Here is a 21,657-nt window from a genome sequence, read left to right as displayed (position 1 = left end):
GGCTGCAACTGGCGGATCAGGCGGACCTGATAAAAGGCCCCCCTGGCCACGGCCATCATATGCTCTTCTAAAGACAGCCGTGCATCCAGGAGGACACCCAGATTGTGAGCCCTCTCCGTGGGGGGCAAAGATTCACCCCCAATAGTCAGCGATGGCACCTGCTGACTATATCGGGACGCCGGCAGCCACAGCCACTCGGTCTTGGACGGGTTGAGTCTGAACCTTTTCCTCCCCATCCAGACTCGCACGGCCTCCAGGCAGCGAGACATCACATCAAGGGCATCGTTGGGGTGGTCTGGGGTGGAGATGTACAGCTGAGTATCATCAGCGTACAGATGACACTTCACCCCAAAACCACGGATGATCTCACCCAGCGGCTTCACATAAATGTTGAACAGAAGGGGCGAGAGGACCGACCCTTGTGGCACTCCCCATGCGAGACGCCTCGAGGTCGACCTCTGTTAATCAATTGCATGAACACAGCAGGGGCTCCTTGTAGTCCAAAAGGGAGCACTCGAAACTGCAAACATCCCAGTGGGCAGGTAAACGCGGTTTTTCATTCATCCCCCTCCTTAATTCTTACTCTGTAGTATGCCTCTCGTAAGTCCAGTTCGATGAAAATTTTCCCCTTTCCTAAATGTGCTAGCATGTCCTTCACGAGCGGCAGGGGGTAAATGTTTTCCACGCAAATAGCGTTGATATTCCTATAATCAACTACCAAACGAAAGGAGCCATCTTCTTTTTCTCGGAACATTATAGGCGCCGCCACCCTTGGTCTGGCTAGTTGGATCAAACCCCTTTCTAGGTTTTTATCACTGAAGTTTCGCCATTCCCCTAGTTCTCGAGGGGTCATGGGGTAGATCTTTGGCTTAGGGAGCTTCACCCCGGGAAGTATTTCAATGGTACAGTCCGTAACTCTGTGGGGGGGGGGGTAGCACATCCAAGGCCTTTTCACTAAAAACTTCTCGGAGATCCCAATTCTCCTTTGGAATCTTTTCCTCCCCTTCGATGTGGCCTATTGCCACTTCCGCCCTTTCATGTTCTACTCCGTCTTCCAGGGGGTTTTCTTCCCTCTCTAGTCTCGGTTTTCATATAGAAAGCATCCCCTCCCACTGTCCACCGTAAATCATCCAATTCAAAGGTCTTCCAGGGGTCAGGTGGAAGCACACCTCTGGCAGCATCATCAATCAGGAATGCCATGACCGTTGGCCCGACGGCAGCTTCAAAGATACAGTCCGGTGGCTTAACTATTGGTTTTGTTTCCTCCAGCACGTTCCCCCCCCATGCTACCTAGCTCTCCCCCCTCCCATTACTATGGCAGCCAAAGCAGTAAAGGCGGAGGCTGACAGATAGGTATGTAATCAACAGGGCCAACTGACCTTGTAGTCCCCATCTCATGAGAAGGGACTCACATCCGTCTATCTGAGGAGCAGTGACCCGCAAACCATGGGCCTCCCTGATAATAACCGCCACCCCTCCACCCCTCCCCTGGATCCTTGGCTGGTGTAGCACCCGAAAACCTGGCGGGCAGAGTTCGTTCAGAGGGACACCTCCCTCCATGCCCAGCCAGGTTTCCATAATGCAAGCCAGGTCCGCATTTTCCTCGTCAATCAGTTCATCGATCAGGGGAGCTTTGTTAACCACAGACCTGGTGTTAAAATAAACCAGCCTAAGCCCAGGGACCCTCTCTCTCAGACCCCCAGGGAGGCAGACGGAATCCCGGGGGCCGGAGCGGGCCATTGCACGAAGATAGCGGGACCGCGCTCCCAACCCCTGGCACTGCCTCCCATTTGACCCGCTGCGGCCATTTATTGCCTATCTATCCTCCACCCCTTTTAACCTTTGATGGCAGGATGGCTGTGAGGCACCAAGCTGAGCCTGGCAGACCTGACACCGACCATTTGAATGGATCACCCTCTCTATGGAAAGTCATGGTGCTAATCAACCATATAATCAGAAAATGATCTATCCATAACAAATTATTAATCTTTATTCCTCACCATCAAATCATGTCCTCACCTCTATGATCATGTAATAAATGATCTTGCATATGTTTCAAGGCTTTGTTTTAACCTGAAATAAACATGTTTCCATCGGTCTTGCTCTTTAGGTACATATGTAGGCTTGTTTTTTGCAGAAGCTGTTTGTTCCCTATTGTGTTCAATTTGGATGTATTGGTTTTCTTCTTTATTTTCATGTATGAGGTCATCATTATTATTTTTTTAGAAGCTGTTTGCTCCCTATTTTGTTTTGTTTCGCCCTGTTTAGGGTGACTCGCTCCCTCCTCCATCTGGGAGTGCGGGATGATCCCTTGCAGGGTCGAGCTGAGGATTTTGTGCAGTATCTGCATGATAAAATCGCTCAGATTCGGGAAGGCTTGGCCTCTGACTGGGTAGGTTCAGACGGGATGATTGAGGCAGGTCTTGAGAGTGTTATCTGGGAGGAGTTTGATCCTGTGGCTCCTGAGGACATGGACAGGATTCTGGGACGGCTGAACGTGACCACATGTTTATTGGACCCGTGTCCCTCCAGGTTGGTGATGACTTCCTGGGAGGTTACACAAGGCTGGCTCCAGAGGATTATTAACGCTTCCTTGAGTGAGAGTGTCTTGCCGGCCGCCTTGAAAGAAATGATGGTGAGGCCCCTCCTCAAGAAGCCCTCTCTGGATCCGGCTGTTTTGGCTAACTATCGTCCAGTCTCCAACCTTCGTTTTGTCGCGAAGGTTGTTGAGAGTGTGGTGGTGCGGCAGCTTCCGCAGTACCTGGATGAAACTGTCTATCTAGATCTGCTCCAGTCTGGCTTCAGGCCTGGGCACAGCACGGAAACGGCATTGGTCGCGTTGGTGGATGATCTCTGGAGGGCTCGGGGTAGGAGTTGCTCCTCTATCCTGGTCCTGTTAGATCTCTCAGCGGCTTTTGATACCATCGACCATGGTATCATGTTGCGGCGGTTGGAGGGGTTGGGGGTGGGGGACACCATTTTGGGGTGGTTCTCCTCCTATCTCTCTGACCGGTCGCAATCTGTGTTGGCAGGGGGGCAGTGGTTGACCCCGAGGTGCCTTGTTTGTGGGGTGCCACAGGGGTCGGTCCTCTCACCCCTCCTGTTCAACATTTATGTGAAGCCGCTGGGTGAGATCATCTGTGGCTTTGGAGTGGAGTTCCATCAGTACGCTGATGACACTCAGCTGTACATCTCCACCCAGGCCACCCCAAGGATGCCCTTGAAGTGATGTCCCGGTGTCTGGAGGCCATGCGGGTCTGGATGGGGAGAAACAGGCTCTGACTCAGGCTGTTCCAAGACCGAGTGGCTGTGGCTTCCGGCGTCCCGATATAGCCAGCTGGTGCCATCGCTGGTTATTGGGGGTGAGTCATTGGCCCCCACGGAGAGGGCTCACAACTTGGGCGTCCTCCTGGACGCATGGCTGTCTTTAGAAGAGCATATGATGGCCGTGGCCAGGGGGGCTTTTTACCAGGTTCGCCTGATACGCCAGTTGCGTCCCTTTCTGGATCGGGACTCCTTACGCACGGTCACTCAAGCACTCGTCACTTCCCGCCTGGACTACTGCAATGCTCTCTACATGGGGCTCTCCTTGAGGTGCACCCAGAGGCTCCAACTGGTCCAGAATGTGGCCACGCAGGGGATTATGGGAGCGACGGGGTGCTCCCATGTGACACCCCTCCTGAGTGAGCTGCACTGGCTTCCGGTGGTCTTCCGGGTCTTCAAGGTGTTGGTGACCACCTTTAAAGCGCTCCATGGCTTAGTGCCTAGGTATCTATGAGACCGCCTTCTGCCGCAAATAGCCTCCCACCGGCCAGTACGCTCACACAGAGAGGGGCTCCTCAGGGTGCCGTCGGCCAATGTCAGCTGGCGACTCCCAGGTGGAGAGCCTTCTCTGTGGCGGCACCCGCCCTCTGGAACAACCTACCCCCAGAGATACGTATGATCCCGGACCTCCGGACTTTTTGTTGGGCCCTTAAAACTCACTTATTTCATCTAGCCGGGTTGGCTTGATCCCATCTTTTGGTTTTAATTTGTAATTGATTTTATTGGGGTGTTTTAAATTGTGGGCCGAAATTATTTAATATCTTTTTAATTTGTTTTAAATTTTGTATGCTATGTTTTACCTTGGCTGTTCACCGCCCTAAGTCCTGTCGGAGAAGGGCGGTATAAAAATCAAATCAAATCAAATAAATAAATAAATATTTTGGTGTGGTCTTCTTGTTTAAGTTGAGATTTCTCGCTTTGTTCATTGAGTTTCAGAGTGGCCAGTGTTGCCTGTTGACCCTTAACTTTTTCTTCTAGTAATTCAAGTAGTTTACATTTGATACATACATAGTTTGGGTCTTCTGTGGGCATAAGCTGAAACATATGGCACAGTTTGCAAGTCACTAGTGTCAGTCTCTATTTCCATGACTTCTTTGTTTTTGTTTGTTTGCTAAAAAATTTCTAAAAATTTAAATATTTTCCCTGTTGTGAAGTGTCAGTTTACAATAGTTTACAAGAATTCTTCACCTTTTGTTCTCTGTCTTGAAAAATTAATCACTATCTTCCCTGTTTTAAGTGTCTATCTCTTTTTCTGCGGTTTTTTTTTTACTTATTTCCTCTTAGATCATTTAAGAATTTAAAATTTAAGTAGAATGATCCCTTCAAATATAGTAGTAGTGCAAAAAGGTGTTACGCATAAATCCACTTTGTTGTTACCGTGTTTCCTCAAAAATAAGACAGGATCTTATTATCTTTTAAAGCCCAAAATAAGGGCTTAGCCTTATTGGGGGAGTCTTGTTATTTCGGGGGTGCAGGAGGCCCCAGATGGCTTGTGCACTCACAGCTGGGAGTCTGGCAGAGAGAGGCTCCCTCCATGCGCTGCCATCAAGCTCCTCCCATTCCGCAGTGTGTGTGTGTAGAATGCAAGCGGGCCAAAGCCACCAAGCCATGTAAGTGCCTGTCTCCTCCCACCCCGCTCGCACACCTCCCAGGCCTCACCACGTCAATGTGAACAAAGCCGGTGAGCACCAGGTCCTTGAGGAGCTCATAGCAAATGTCGCCAGTGCCCACCACCAGCACCCACACGGAAGCCACGGCCTGGGCCAGCCCCCCCCTGCAGAGTCCAGCTCCAGCTCCAGCCATCAACATAAAGTGGGAAGCACACTCCCTGAGCAATCGCTGCCCTGGCTGGGGTTTGGAAGCCGCAGAGGCGGAGTTTGGGGGAGAGAAAGAAAGACTTCTGCTGCTTCTGCTTTTGGCTGCATGCAAGGAAAGCAGCATAAGTCTTTCTTTCTCTCCCCCAAACTCCGTCTCTGCGGCTTCCAAACCCCAGCCAGGGCAGTGGCTGCTCTGGGAGTGTGCTTCCTGCTCTATGGTGATGGTTGCCAGAGGCCTCCCCTTCCCCCCTGCTTCTCTTCGCTCCGATCGCCCCGCGGTCCCCCTACCCGAGTGCTGACTGACCAGAGTGCCCACCAGCAAGCCCGGAAACCCCCTCTACCTCAGGAGTCACCGGACTGGATGGCAACCAGGCCAGACTCTTCCTGGGGAAGGGAGCCTCGTGGGACCCTTGCCCACCCTCCCTTCCTTCCACAGGCCCTGCTTACTCTTTCCAGGTGCCTGGCACCGACATGCCAGGCAGTTGTGCCAAGGGCAGCCCCGACAGACACAGCTCGGCTGGCCCAGCCATGGCCAATGCTCCTCGCCCACGGCTGAGCTTGGCTGCAGGGGGGCGGCCAAGGCCTCCACAGGTGGTGGCGGCGGCAGCAGCAACAACTGCAGTGCCTCAGACATCCCCACCAAGAGAACTGTGCCCAGCTGCAGGACGCGTCAGGCCTGCCATTGTAGTCCTCCATGACTGTCCCACCACGCAGCTTCTGCCCCGCCCCCACCGGAAGCGCACATGCTGATTTCCACGTGGCCTGCATGGAGGCCTCTCTGCAGCTGGTGGCCACCCTACCAAGGAAGACCCAGGGTGGTGATGCTGGCACTTTGGCTGCTGTGGCTGGTGTTCGGTAGCGCGGGCTATGCGGATGTAGTGCCTGGGCACAGGGGCGAGAGCGGGCGGGTGCCAGCATGGTGCAGGAGCAGGTGCTCAAGGTCTACAGTCAGTGCCGCAGGTGGTGGAAGGGGCGGGGACACAGTAGTTTGCAGGGATGTGGCTGCTTTGGTATGGTTGGGGGGGTGAGGGACATGTGTGTGTGTGAGAGAGAGAGGGGGGGGATGGAGAGAACATTGCTACCAGCCCTGGATAACTCTCTGAGGTTGGATCAGATCTCTCTCTCTCTTTCTTCTCACTCTCTCTCTCTCACACATACACACACCGTTCTTTCTTTGGGATCGCAGCACAGACGCCCCTTTCAGGATTACAAGGCTGAAGGCTTCAGATGGAGCATTTTGGAGATGTGTGTCTGTGTTGCGATCCCAAGTAAAGAATGATTGGCAGGAAAAGGAGGAGGAGGCCGGCAGCTGGAGGTCTGGGCCGAGTTGCACAGCCCTTGCTGGCTCAGCTGATCAGTGGACAGCAATTAAGGGGCTGAACCTCCATGAGGTGACTGGGGAAGGGAAGAGCTGCCTCCTTTGCTGGCCATGTCCACCCTTCACTAGGGCTTATTTTCGGGGGAGGGCGTATATTCACGCCCACCCCAAAAATCAGGCTTGGCCTTATTTTCAGGACATGTCATATTTTCGGAGAAACACGATATTAATACCCTAGTTAAGGTCTTAGTTTAGTTTACATTACCCATTTAAATTGGTAAAACAAAAAATCCCAATATTGTTGCATGCTGATGATGCAGTGCTACTGTCACAAACTCTACTTATCCTTTAGTGTCTAGTTAAATATTGTAGCAAGGAACATCTTCAAATTAATTACCAAAAGACTAAAATAATGTTATTTATTACCAGACCCAAGCTACATCACCAGGTTATCAAGAGAAAAAAACAGTACAGATTAAATGTTTAAAATGCTTAAATTCCTTGATAAGCCAAGGAATATAGCAACTATTTTGGAATTATGTGTCCCAAATGCAGCAATAACAACTGGAGGTCGTAATGCAGACAGTTGAAATCAGAGTTTTGATAGACATTGACTACTAGCTAAAAAGGAAATTCCTTCCACTTGGCTTTATTTTACATGTTTCTTAATAAATTTCTATGTGAAGCAGACTGTAACTTTTAAACTATGCTTCCTTGGACTTTCACGCATAATTTTTACTGTCCCTAGGCCAGTAATGGCTAACCTTTTTGCCATCGCGTGCCAAAAGTGGGGGGAGCATGGTGGGGTAACATGCACGCATGCCCACATCCATAATTCTATGGGCCCTGCCCCCCCCCGGTACTTTTGGCATGCGATGGCACAGTGGGCCCGGTAGGCCCGTTTTTTTTGCTCTCCCCAGGCTCCAGTGCCTTTCTAGGAGCCTGGGGAGGGCTTTCCCCACCCTCCCAGAGGACCTCTGTAGGCCGGAAACAGTGTGTTTCCTGACTTCTGGTGGGCCCAGAAGGCCCGAAAATCAGCTGGCTGGCGCACACATGCATGCCGGAGCTGAGCTCATGTGCCCACCAATATGGCTCCACGTGCCACATGTGGCATCCGTGCCATAGGTTCGCCATCACGGCCCTAGGCTATGGACAAGCAATAATGACTTCAAGAAAATGTATCAAGGACATAGATCTTTAAACAGAAATTAATTTCCAAACTTGCAGAAATTGAGTGTTTCACTTACCACAGAGGAAAACCTGGCAGCTGCTGTGTTTCCCCCAAAATAAGACAGGGTCTTATTTTCTTTTGACCCCCGAACTATGGCCTTGGCCTTATTATCGGGGGGGGGGTATTTTTGAGGTGCAGGAGGCTCCTAAACCTTGGCCCGCGGCAGGGGGACTGGTGCTGGAGCACACCACTGCCACTTGAGAGAAGAAGAGAGAGAGGAAGCGCTGTGAGAGAATCCATTTCTCACGTTCTTCTCCTCCCAGGCGGCAGCAGCACATTCAGCTCCCTGAATCTGGCTTGCTGATCACGGCCAGCAAGAGGGAGTGGCAGGGGGAGAGTGGTGGGGTGGCGGAGAAGCGAGACGCATGAAGTGAGGTGGAACTCCCCTTGCTGTCTTTTCTCCCCCACCCCTGGCCGGCATGGCAGGAGCTGGAAGTCAGGTAAGACACATGTCTCACTTCTCCACCGTGTCTTACCTTACTTCCAGTTCCTGCCATGCCCGGTGAAGGGGGGGGAGAAGAGATGGCAAGGGGAGCCCTGTCTCGCTCCATGTGATCTGTCCCTGTCCACACACACACACAAACACAGCCAGCCGAGGGTTAAGGAAGCACTTGGCACACACTCAGGTCTTTATCTCCAACTTGGCAGCAATATACACACCGTCTGCCAAGTGCTTTTATTGCCACAGAAACAGAAAGATAATATACTCAGTGTACAAGAGTCCGACAGAAATAATATTCCTCTCAGCAGTTTCGGACGATGCTCTAGTGACTATCCAAGGTTTATTTTTGTTCGTCACAGGGATCACTGGCCACCACCCTCTATTATATAGTCTCTGGGGTGTGGTCCAGTGACTCAGTTCTAATCCCTAGCATGCCTCCTGAGCTGCTGCAATCGTTTATCACGCCTTCGGTGGCGTGCGTCCAGGAATGACGTCTCTCCTTCACTCTCATCCGAGACACCTGTTTCCCGGCTAATCTCCTCTCCCTCGGCCGGCTCCTGAGACAGTGCCAGAGGGGAGGGGCCTGGAGAGGGAGGCCTGGCTGACTCCTCTTCCTCATGCTCGGAGCTTTCTTCCTCCGATGGGATAGGCTAAGAGGGCGGGGCCACAACACTATCCCCCACCGCAGGGCCCTTCCCCCGGGTCTGACGATCGGGATGGGGTCAGGACGGGAACTGTTCGTGGAAAGCTCGCACCAGGTCAGGGGCCTGAACGGCAGACGCATCCACCCAGGTGAAATCCTCGGCCCCGTACCCCTTCCAGGCGATGAGGTATTGGAAGCGCCCCTTCAGCCAACGGGAGTCCCGGATACTGTCCACCTCATATGTCGAGGCGTCGTCCTCGTCGGCTACGGCTGGGGGGGCAGGCAGTGGCAGGCGGCGGAGATCGCTCGCGGGGGCCTCAGGGACCAGGAGGGACCGATGAAAAATGGGGTGGAGCCGCATGGAGCGGGGTAGAGTCAACCGGTAGGCCACCGGGTTGATGACTTCCTCGATAGGGAAGGGACCGATAAAGCGGTGGGCCAGTTTCCTCACCGGCTGGTCCGTGGGGAGGTGTTTCGTGGACAGCCACACCCGATCTCCTACTTCCAGCGGTGGCGTTGCCCGGCGGGCGTGATCGGCGAACTGTTTATAATCCTCTTTTGCCCGGATCAGCTGCCGCCGCACCAATTGCTACACCACCTGCAGCTCCGAGAGGAAGTCCCGGGTCTCGGGAACAGGGGAGTCCATGATGGTCAATGGGAAAAGCCGTGGATGGTATCCGACGTTGGCATGGAACGGGGTCATCTGGGTGGAGGTGTGTTGGAAGTTGTTAAAGGCGAACTCTGCCAGGGGAAGGTACTCGGCCCAGTTGTCCTGCTGCTGGTTGACAAAACAGCGGAGGTACTGCTCCAGTATGCCAATGACCTTCTCCGTGCCCCCGTCAGTCTCCGGATGGTGCGACGACGACAGGCACACCTGCACCTCCAGCGCGGCCATCAGGCTTTTCCAGAACCGGGCCGTGAACTGGGCCCCGCGGTCCGAAACAACCCGGTCCAGCAGGCCGTGGAGGCGGAAGATATGTTGCAGGAACAGGCGAGCCGTGGTGCGGGCCGAGGGCAGGCTGCGGCACGGGATGAAATGTGCTATCTTCGTGAGCGCATCCACCACCACGAGGACGGTCGTGAATGTAGCGGACAGGGTCAGGTCTGTCAGGAAGTCCATGGAGATGGCTCCCCACGGTCTCTCCGGTGTTGGCAGCGGCTGGAGGAGTCCAGGAGGGGGGCCAGACGCGGCTTTGGCCTGTCGGCACGTCATACAGGACGTCACGTAGGCGTGCACGTCATGCCGTACCCGAGGCCACCAAAAAGTCCGCGTCACTAAGTTCAAAGTCTTAAAGAAGCCGAAGTGCACCGCCGCGGGGTTGTCATGGCACTGGTTCATGACGAGGGCTCGGAGCGGACTTGTGGGCACGTACAGCCGACCCCGGTGCCTGAGCAAGCCCTCCTCCACGGTCCATGGGGACGCGGGGCCGACGTCCACTCTCCGCTGCTGCGACCAGTCGTCCCGTTGCTGTGCTTCCAGCACCTGAGCCCGCAGGTCCACCGGTTCCTGGACCGCGGCCAAGGAGTCGGCTGGCAGCACCGTCCGGGGGGAAAGGGAGTCCTTGGGGCAAAAATATTCCGGCTTACGGGATAGTGCGTCCGCCCTCTGGTTGAGGTTGCTCGGAATGTATGTGATGTGGAAGTTGAACCGGGCGAAAAACAACAACCACTGGATCTGCCGCTGGTTCAACTTCCTGGCCGTGGTGAGGTGCTCCAGGTTCCGATGGTCCGTCCGCACCTCCACCTGGTGTCGGGCCCCCTCGAGGTGATGTCGCCAAGCCTCGAACGCGGCCTTGATAGCCAGCAACTCCTTTTCCCAGATGGTGTAGTTGCGCTCGGAAGGATTGAGTTTCCGGGAGTAGTAAGCGCAGGGAAAAAGAGTGCCGCCATCCACCGGAGCCTGTAGCAGCACCGCCCCAATCGCCACGTTGGACGCGTCCGTCTCAACCACGAACGGACGGTGTGGATTGGGGTGCTTCAGGACTGGCTCCATGACGAAGGCCTGCTTGAGAACCTCGGAGGCCTGCTTCTGCGGGGGCCCCCACTGGAACGGGATCTTCTTCCGAAGGAGCTGGGTCAATGGCAAGGTCAGGGTGGCGAAGCCCGGGATGAAGGTCCGATAGTAGTTGGCAAATCCCAACAGACGCTGGACGTCCTTCACCCGACGCGGGGGTTCCCAACTGCACAAGGCCTCCACCTTGCGCGGGTCCATCGCGATGCCCTCGGGGGTGATGATGTGCCCGAGGAACTCTATGGAAGTCTGGAAGAAGTAGCATTTCTCCAACTTCGCATAGAGCTGGTCCTCCCGCAGGCGCTGCAGGACCTGGCGGACATGCTGGAGATGACTTTCCGGGGTCCGGGAATAGATCAAAATGTCATCCAAGTAGATCACCACGAACCGATCCAGCATGTCCCGGAACACGTCGTTCATCAAGTGCTGGAAGACCGCGGGGGCGTTGGTCAACCCGAACGGCATGACGGTATACTCGAAGTGTCCGTACCGAGTGCCGAACGCCGTCTTCCACTCGTCCCCCTCTCGCACGCGCACCAGGTTGTAGGCCCCTCCGAGATCGAGCTTAGTGAAGATCGAGGCCTCCCGCAACCTCTCCATCAGCTCCGGGATCAGCGGCAGGGGGTAGCGATTTCACACTGTGATGGCATTCAACCACCGGTAGTCGCAACACAGGCGTAAGTCCCCCGTCTTCTTTTTTTTTTTTATTGAAAAAGTTTTCAATTACAAATTTTCCCCCTTTTTCCCCCCTCCTCCCTAACCCCCCCTCACCACCCCGTCCCCCGTGACTTCTTCAAAATAAAAACCTAATACATAACAGATTATATAATATTTTACCATCCCCTTACTCCCTCCTTCAAATACTGACCCTTACTTCTAATGATATTATTAATATTATTACTTCCCCCTCTTACCATGCACTTCAAAATAACATTCTACTATAACACTGTATAATAACTTCTGATTTAACACAGTAATATTATTATAACTCCCAATTTAGCAATAATCTGCCCTTTTTTCTCCTCCCCCATACTTATGTCTGTATATTAATATAACATTTCAAAACAGCCTTCCACTTTAAAACTATATAATAAATCCTACTTTAACATTTAATCTTTTGTGTATATTAATATAACATTTCAAAGCAGCCTTCCCCATAAATTCTAATTTTACATTTGTTCTGCTCTATCCATTTCCTCCACTCCCATAAATATATCTCTTAAGCATCCCTTTTCTTGACCTATACAATCAATACACTAGCCTGTCTCCACCCACTTTCCTACAAAATTATCATACACAACAATTCTTAATATCTTTGTTCTTCTGCCCACCTACTAAAAAAATATTCCCTTATATAGATAAAGTCCATGACTTTAAACTTATAATCCATATAATATCTTCTTTGATGTCTTTCCACTGGATTGCTGACTCCATCATCCGTATTAGGGTAACATAACATCCCAGTTGCAACAGAATATTCAAAATCCTCAGTTATCATCTGCCCCCCTCAATAATGAATATCTTCATATATATAAAAAAAGAAAACAACCACCCAAGTGACTTTATAATTATATTCCATATAATATCTGTAATAGTGGCTTTCTTCAGGATTATTAATTGCCATCGTCATAATGGGGTAACAGCCAGATCTTCTGCATGCCCCAGCATAACTCTCTTGCCTTATAGCTCAGCATAGATATAATACATTGATCAATGAAAAGAAAACCAAAATAGATGATTCCAATCCAACAATTTAAGGCCCTTTTCACATCCCAAAATTACGGCATTGCAGAGATCTGTCACTCTCCTCAGGATAATATTAACCACTACTTCGCCTCAACCATCTTTTCATATATTCAGTCATGTATTTTTAAAAATAACTGGCTTCGCTGTTGCTTATTTTAGAAATTTTTATTTTTGTGAGACCTGTTTCTTTTTTTCCTTTCTTTTTGTGGGTTTGATCTCCATCCTAATTTCCTTTCTACAAGTTGTATATCAACTGATCAGTTTTCATTCTGATTTATGACATGATCTTGTTGGTTTCACTTTTGTGACTCATATTTCTTTTCTATAAGTTGTGTATCAAGTAGTTGATTTCCATGGTTGTCTGTGACTTGGTGAATCATCACGTTAGAATCCGATGCCACTTCTCTCTTATTTATAAATAATCCAGCTGAGATGTCTGAAGAATCCAAAGGCAATTCATCTACAGAGGCCTCTGTAACTCGATATTTTTCCTTTATTTCTAACTCCTGCTCGTCTTGTGTTGTGCATAAAGATGTTAAATTCATTTTTAAAAATTTTTGATAAAATTCTTCCGCTTTTTCAACAGTATTTAATTGATATCTTTCTCCTTGATATCTCAATATTATACCAACTGGAACATTCCATCTGAATAAGATATTTCTTTTTTTAAGCTCAGCCACCAGAAAACCAAATTTCTTTCTTTCCAATAACATCTTAGGCGGTAGTTCTTTGTATATCCAAATCTTTCTTCCAAACAGTTGCAAAGTAGACTTAAAAGATTTTTGCACAATATTATTTCTTATTTCTTTATCTGTAAAATAAATCACCACATCTCTAGGCAATTGCCTTTGCTTTGCAATCCAGGAGTTTATTCTATAGACTCTATCGATCCTACAAAATACCTCCTCAGGTTGAACCTTTAAAATCCCAGCCAGAACTTCAGAAGATATTTTCCTTAAGTCATCTCTGTTATTTTCCTGTAATCCTCTCAGTCTAATCGCATATTCAGTAAAATTATATTGCATCATTAAAACTTCATTTTCAATCCGTTGTTGTATGTTTTCTACATTACAAATCTTTGGATCAACTTCCATTTTAGGTTTTTCTTCTAAACTATTGTCTTGAATATTTATCAAATCATTTTCAATTTTTTGTGTTTTATTGTCCAAATTGTCCTCAATTTCCTCCATTTTAGACTCTAATAGATTAATATTTGTATCCAACTTGATCATAAATTCTGATAAACCATTAGCCATTTTTGTAATCTTTCGTTGCAAAATATCAAATTTTAATTGCACCAGTTCTTTAATTTCCTGCTTAAATTTCTCAAAGTTCTGATTCATAAGCTCATCCCTTCTTACAATCTCCTCCAGGAGAAATTCAATTATATTAAAATCAGTTTTCTGAGACTGTAGGTTAAGAACTTGTTCATATAGTTTGTGGATGGGGGGGTCCCCCCCCCACTGCTTGTTTGTCCGGCTTTGTAAGCCTAAATGCCATATTTCCACACAGGCAAACTTTTTTAGAAAAGAAAAAAAAAGGCAAAGTAAAGAGAAAAAAGCTTCTTTCCAAACGAGATCAATATCAAATCAACTCTCCAGGAAAGAGAAAACACAAAAGTGGAGCTTTTTCTTCAATTGTAGCCAGGAGTATTTATTCCGCTACTTTGTGGCTTAATAAGAAACAGAAGGACTTTCCCTTTTCAGCTTCCCTGCTCAAACTTCGGCAGTCGCCATTTTAAAAGTTCTTTTTTACTTTGTTCAATATCCTTTGCAAAATAAGTATAAATACTTGCGATTTAGGGTCACAGGTCCAGGTCCAGATCTCATCCTCTTTGCTTAATCTGTTAATTATCTTGAAAAGCTTGTTTTCGTAGCCTTGCTCTGCAAAAATGCAGAGGTCTCCCAGCGCCCGGAGCAAACGGTGAGTGATATAGGGAACCTCATCCGCTCGCCCCCAAGAGTAAAAAAAAAAACTCTGGGGGCTTCGCGGAAAGCTCTACCTACACTCACCTGCTCTACCTCACATTTCCTCCTGGAAATTGAGTTTTTCGAGCCGCCTTTCCGTTGTAAAGGTGGCTCTTTACAGGCGATGGGGCTGGCGGTCCGAAGGGACCGTCTGGCGGATACGAAAAGCAAACCGGAAGTCCCCCCCCCCCCCCGTCTTCTTTTTAACGAAGAGGACCAGGGCCGAGAGCGGGGAGGTCGAAGGCCGGATGAACCCACGGGCCAGGTTCTTTTCCAGAAAGTCCCGTAAGGCGGCCAGCTCGGGCTCCGACATGGAGTACAGGCGTCCCGAGGGCAGGGCCGCGTTGGGCATCAGGTCCACCGCGCAGTCGTAGGGTCGGTGCAGGGGCAAGCGGTCCGCCTCCTTCTCGCTGAACACGTCGGCGAAGGGTGTCAGCTCTGGAGGCAAGTAGACGTTCGGGGCAGAGACGTCCTGGCTGGCACAGGTGTGGCGAAGGTGGTCGACACACTGCAGGCTCGGGAACGAGATGGCGTTTCTCGACCATGCCACCTGAGGGTCGTGCGCCCGAAGCCAGGCCATCCCCAGGACCAAGGGAAAGTGCAGATCCGCCGTTACGTAAAACTGGATCGCCTCCTCGTGGTTCCCAATGGCGAGGCGCAAGGGCTGGGTAGCGAATTTGATGGGCCCCGCCACAAGTTCCCGCCCATCGATAGTTTCGACCCTCAACGGAAGGTCCACTGGAACCAAGGGGACTTTGTAATGGGCCACAAAGGCCTGGTCCATAAAGTTCGTGGTGGCCCCTGAGTCCACCAGCGCATGCGCCTGGAGCCCCTCCGACCGGTTAGCCAACAACACCCGGGTGTTCAAAATCAGGTGCCGAGGGGGCTCACAGTCCACAGCCGCCGACTCCGGCGGGGCATGGTCACATGCCTGACCCAGAGTTTCCCCTAGGCCAGGCCTGGCCCGTTTCCCAGCTGGTCACGCCGAGACTCCGGAACAGGCTTGAGCGGTCCACTCCGCTTCCGGGGACACTAGGCGGCAAAATGTCCAGCCTCGCCGCAATAGAGGCACAACCCCCCTTGGCGTCTCCGCATCCGCTCCTGGGCCGTCAGTTGAGGTCTGGCTGCTCCGAGCTCCATGGGCTCCTCAGCCGTCGCCACAAAACGTGGTGCGGTCTGGAGTGCTGTCGGTGCGAAACGCTGGGGTGCCGACGATGTCGGTGGTTCCGGAAGAGCCCGACGGGGCCGTCGCCGTTGCAGGCGGGCGTCGATGCGCAGGCATTGGGTCACCAGCGCGTCGAGGGTCTGTGGCGCCTCCACACAAACCAGCTCGTCCTGCATCTCATCGGAGAGGCCGTCCTGGAAGGCATACATCAGCGCCACCTCATTCCAAGCCGAATCCTGGCCTAGCAGTCGGAACTCCGCAATATAGTCCTGCAGGGGGTGCTTGCCTTGGCGGAGGTCCTTGATGCGCCTCGCTGCCGTCTGCACCCGGAGGGGGTCCTCAAACATGGTGCGCAGGTGTTGCAAAAAGCCCTGATAGTCCAGGAGCAAGGGGCTATCTTGCAGCAACAGGGGCGTGGCCCATCGGGCGGCAGTGCCAGAGAGGGAGCTGATAACAAATGCCACCCGAGCCCGGTCATCCAGAAAATCATCCGGCCTCATCGCCATGAACAGTTGGCATTGCCTCAAGAAAGCCGGGAACATCTCCTGCTGCCCAGAAAACCTATCTGGCATGTTCACTGGGCATCTCGGACGGGGAGGGGGAGGAGGGGGAGCTGCAGGAGCATTTCCCAAAGCAAGTTGGGCAGTTAGCTGTGCTACTTGCTGTTGCAGAAGCTGATTGGCCTCCAGCATCTGCTGTAACTGCTGCTGCAGCTGTTGATCCATCGTGGGTTAACGATGGAGTATGTGGTGACGAACAAGATGATCTGTCCCCGTCCACACACACACACAAACACAGCCCAGCCGAGGGTTAAGGAAGCACTTGGCACACACTCAGGTCTTTATCTCCAACTTGGCAGCGATATACACACCGTCTGCCAAGTGCTTTTATTGCCACAGAAACAGAAAGATTATATACTCAGTGTACAAGAGTCCGACAGAAATAATATTCCTCTCAGCAGTTTCGGATGATGCTCTAGTGACTATCCAAGGTTTATTTTTGTTCGTCACAGGGATCACTGGCCACCACCCTCTATTATATAGTCTCTGGGGTGTGGTCCAGTGACTCAGTTCTAATCCCTAGCACGCCTCCTGAGCTGCTGCAATCGTTTATCACGCCTTCGGTGGCGTGCGTCCAGGAATGACGTCTCTCCTTCACTCTCATCCGAGACACCTGTTTCCCGGCTAATCTCCTCTCCCTCGGCCGGCTCCTGAGACAGTGCCAGAGGGGAGGGGCCTGGAGAGGGAGGCCTGGCTGACTCCTCTTCCTCATGCTCGGAGCTTTCTTCCTCCGATGGGATAGGCTCAGAGGGCGGGGCCACAACACCATGAGTCTTACTTCTCCACTGCCTCACCCCTTCCCATCTGCCACTACCCCTCGCCGGCTGAGATCGGCAAGCCAGATTTGGGGAGCTGAATGCACTGCTGCCACTCAGAAGGAGAAGAAGGTGAGGAGGCGAGGCTGGAGAGGGGGGGAAAGGGAGCGGGAACATGCCCCAAGCGCCCCACATGCACCTGCCATCCACGTGTAATGGCCTTGCAGAGGCTGCTCCCGCAAACCCTAGCTCGTGTGTCCCTTCTCTTAGTGGTGCAGAAGTGAGATGCATGTCTTACCTAACTTCCAGCTCCTGCCATGCCTAGTGAGGAGGGGGAGAAGAGACGGCAAAGGGAGCCCCATCTTCCTCCATGCATCTCGCTTCTCCGCTGCCCCACCCCTCTCCACCTGCCACTCCCCCTTGTCAGCCAAGATCGGCAAACCAGATTTGGGGAGCTGAATGCGCTGCCGCCGCCCGGGACAAGAAGAACATGAGAAATGGGCTCTCTCGCAGCGCCTCCTCTCTCTCTTTTCCCAAGTGGCAGCAGTGCATCCGGTTCACCGAATCTGGCTTGTTGATCTGAGGTGGCAGCGGCAGCAGCCCTGACCCAATCCTCGCTGGCAATGCTGCAGGCAAGAACCAGCCACGCCGATCCTGCTTCATGGCTGTGCAGACAGCCCCCACCAGTCACTGCTCGGAGCTCCAGTGCCAGTCCCCCTCCCCCCAGTTCCAGGTCAACAGGGCTAGGGCTGGCAAGAGGTATTTTTGCGGCTGCTCTTTTTGCGGACACCACTAAGAGAAGGGGTGCAGGAGCTAGGTTTGCGGAAGCGGCCTCTATGAGGCCATTCCGCGTGGATGGCAGGTGCGTGTGGGGTGTATGGGGCATGTTCCCCCTCCCTTGCCCCCCTCTGGCCTCGTCTCCTCACATTGTGTTGTTTACGCAGCAGCTGCACATGCATCTAAGTATTTGGGGGGGCTTTGGAGGGGGTATTTTAGCGCATGCACTCAAAAGCCCAATTGGGCAGGTCATAGTTTCGGGAAAACATGGTATCTCTTTTCATTTATGTTCCCTAAATATAGAAACACATTTGCTAATGCAAGATTTCACTTGCTACTTTCAACAGTCTTAGAGTGTAGATTTAGTAACATACCACTCAAGGAGTCATCATACTTTTACAAATCAGGAACTTAAAAAAATGTTATTCATGTACCTTTATATTACAATTTTTAGACAATCATTTCAAGCATATTGCTCCTATTCTGCTAAAAATTCCAAGTCATAGGGACTAGTTCACATTTCCTAATATTTATCCAGTAAAGGTATTATCTGCATTACATATAATGCAGCAAGTTTTTTCCAGTAGCTTGTAATATTAGGCACAAGTTAATATCTAGAGAAGTCCTGGGCACTGTCTTGTGAATAACAATAGAGCACAATATGATTCTTTTTGGGAAAATACTAAATAGTAAATAAGAAGTAGCCTGGAAACTTATTATCTTAAGTATTATTTACTTTCTTTATTTTACTCTTTGTACATATTTTATTCTGCTGGTGTTTGGCCATAATAAAGATGTACTTATTGCTAATACTAGTAATTTAATGCATTGAGAATGTTAATAATAAACATATAAAGTATACTTCCCCAACAATCAGTAAGTACTAACATGCAATTTTCAGCCAGGAAAAGCAAACACAATCCTCAGTACTGTCTATGCACCAAATACTTTAATTATAAATTGAAAAAACAATTTTTTTCTTCAGAGCATGTACCATCCATTTGCTTAATGTCATAGTGTCTGTTATGCACAATTCAACATTCATTTCTACATCCATTAAGACAAGAACAGTCTGTATTCTTGAATTGCCAAGAGTATACTTAGCAGAGAAACAGCACCACTGTATGGCTCTTCATTTTATGGTATTAGGAAATAACCAAACACATTTATGGCCACACATCTGTAAAAATGAAGCACTAACAAAATCATTCAAACGCCTACCACACGTTCTTTTCCATACTGAAGAAAAACTGTTCTGGTCACATCATATTCATCACAAATATATCTACGTTCAGAATAAAATTATATAATCTTCCATCATTAAATCACTACTGCTGTTGTAACATTGCAAGTTACTTATATCTGCCTATAGCAAAACAACACAACTAATGAAAATCAGCAATGGTAATCATCGTACAACTGTCACTCATCAATAAAGAAGAAAACAAAGACATGCTGACATTTGCATAGAGCTACTTACACAAGTGAAACCATGTCTCCACGTTGTACTTCATAATTCCGAATACTCCAATGATTTAAAAGCACTATATCAGATACTTGCTGTTCTACTGGATTCAGTGAAGGCTGGGAGGATTAAAAAGGAACAGGTATTACCATTCACAAACAGAACAACCCAATCAACTTGCATAATAGCTTTCTTCTACCTTTGTCCCCTGAGAAGCCTAGAATTCTTATCAATACACATTGGTTGCGGGGGAAAAGTGGTCAAGAGATTTGCAAAGAATCAAGCTTAGGAAAGCTCTACACCGAATCATTAAAAGCATTGAACTGTATCACATGGCACACGCTATCTACTTGTAACCCATGCCACGTTGCCTAAGCTATGTATGTAAACAGAGGCTGAAAATATGAGGAAAATAATACCTGAATATTAGAATATTGTAGAATATTTTACAATAGTTGATCCAGGTTGCTCATCTGATCTTTAAAGTTAATATGCTGAAAAGACAGTTTTGAAGTAGCTTAGGGAGAAGTACCAAGGAAATACTAGAATTACAAATGCACTTCATCTATAATAAATCTAATGTGAACACTCTTTTTTAAGTCATGGGGGCATTGCTCACATTTATGAAGTCAAAGCTATAGAATTATAGAAGCGGAAATACAATGAAATTTATACTTATTATATGAAATGACATCTACTATATAAAAAAACTATACATTTCCATTTGACAATGTTCATGTCGATAAGAAATGATGGCTGCACTTACAAAAAGTTATGATTCCATGGCAAAAGGTCGGAAGCAACAATTTATTACATAAAAAACTCATTGCTATAAAAACAAGTCAAATGTTGGTTGAGATTGGTAGTAAAAATAATTTCTCAAAATTTTATTAAGAAATATTAGAATTACTTCATTTTTTTCTAGACATAACAAAACCAAGCCATGATAAACAAATAAGGGGCCTGGTGGCTCAGCAGACTAAAAACATTGTGATTAACACCAGCTGTCTGCAATTACTGTAAATTCAAATCTCACCAGGCTCAAGGTTGACTCAGCCTTCCATCCTTTCTAAGGTAGGTAAAATGAGGACCCAGTTTGTGGGGGCAATAAGCTGACTTTGTATAAATATACAAAAGTATGAAGGCTATTGCTTAACGCATTGTAAGCTGCCCTGAGTCTCCGGAGAAGGGCGGCATATAAATTAAAGTAAAAATAAAATAAAAAAAAATGTCAAAGTATCAAAAATTATTGATTTTTGGTACCCTCTCCCTCCAAAAATTGTATTTTTATTTTGCAAATTATTTCCATATTGCTTTTTGTCAACAAAACCGTTTCTGAAACATAAATCACTGTGGTGGTGCAGTGGATATAATGCAGTACTGCAGGCTACTTCTGCTGATCACCGGCTCCCAGCAGTTTGGCAGATCAAATCTCACCAGGCTCAAGGTTGACTCAGCCTTCCAACTTTCCGACTTGGGTAAAATGAGGACCCAGATTGTTGGAGACAATATGCTGACTCTGTAAACCGCTTAGAGAGGGCTGTAAAGCACTGTGAAGCAGTATATACCATATTTTTCAGAGTATAAGATGCACTTCCCCCCCCTAAAAGAGGATGGAAATGTTGGTGCATCTTATACACTGAATACAGCCATTTTTGGCTTCCCAAAGCCCTGCCCCGCTTGTCCCATTATTGCAAAAAAAATGGGTTCATTTTTCACAAAAACGGGATGCACAGAGGGTTTGGGAGGCCTGCAGAGTACTCCTCGGGGCTGGAGAGGACAAAAACGCCCCCATTTTTGCAAAACGAGGGCATTTTTGCCCACCCCCCCCAGCCCCCAGGAGAACTCTGCAGGCCTCCCAAACCCTCTGCGCATCCCATTTTTTGCAAAAACGGGCCCATTTTTCATAAAAACGGGGGTGTTTTTACCCTCCTCCAGACCCCAGCAGCACTCTGCAAACCTCCCAAACCGTCTGTATACCCCATTTTTCGCAAAAAACTTTTTTTTTTAACTTACCTCTTCAAAATCTTGGTGTGTCTTATACACCGTGCATCTTATAGTCCAAAAAATATGGTAAATCTAAGTGCTTTTGCTACAATATCTTTTTTTCCAGTGTATAAAGAAAACTCCACGCACCCAAATGATGGTTTGAATCCTTTACCAGCACAAACTAACATCCATAAATCAATACAGGACTATTTTGTTGGAGTTAATGTTTTGTGCTCCCTACCACCTTATAAAGCTTTATCAACCAGGTGACCCTTAACCCGGCTCCTCCCCACTCATCAATCATTGTTCCCTTAGATACTGCAATTAGGCATTACTCCCACACGCTCCCAGCTCGCTGGCTACTCCTCCAGATTAGCCATCATTACAGCCATTTCCAAACCTCTCCGTGACCCTCAGTCTCTCAGCCTCCCCCAACAGCTGCTCAGG

The 21,657-nt window shown here is 49.2% G+C and overlaps 1 protein-coding gene across 4 annotated transcripts in view; it reads right to left on the bottom strand.

Annotated features, from left to right (window-relative positions):
• IMMP2L (inner mitochondrial membrane peptidase subunit 2) overlaps positions 1-21,657 on the bottom strand; it is a 597,632-nt gene that overhangs the window by 433,007 nt on the left and 142,968 nt on the right. For all 4 annotated transcript variants that reach the window (XM_070947097.1, XM_070947099.1, XM_070947100.1 and 1 more), the window contains exon 3: positions 19,237-19,340. In XM_070947097.1, the coding sequence (XP_070803198.1) occupies positions 19,237-19,340 (104 nt within the window). The remainder of the gene's footprint in view (positions 1-19,236; positions 19,341-21,657) is intronic.

This window comes from Pituophis catenifer, unplaced genomic scaffold, assembly GCF_029215685.1.
Source record: "Pituophis catenifer annectens isolate HBS135680 unplaced genomic scaffold, rPitCat1.0.hap2 SCAF_7, whole genome shotgun sequence".
In the NCBI taxonomy this organism is placed as follows: Eukaryota; Metazoa; Chordata; class Lepidosauria; order Squamata; family Colubridae; genus Pituophis; species Pituophis catenifer.
The sequence above is the reverse complement of the archived record's forward strand: the minus strand, read 5'-3'. Positions and strand labels throughout refer to the sequence as shown.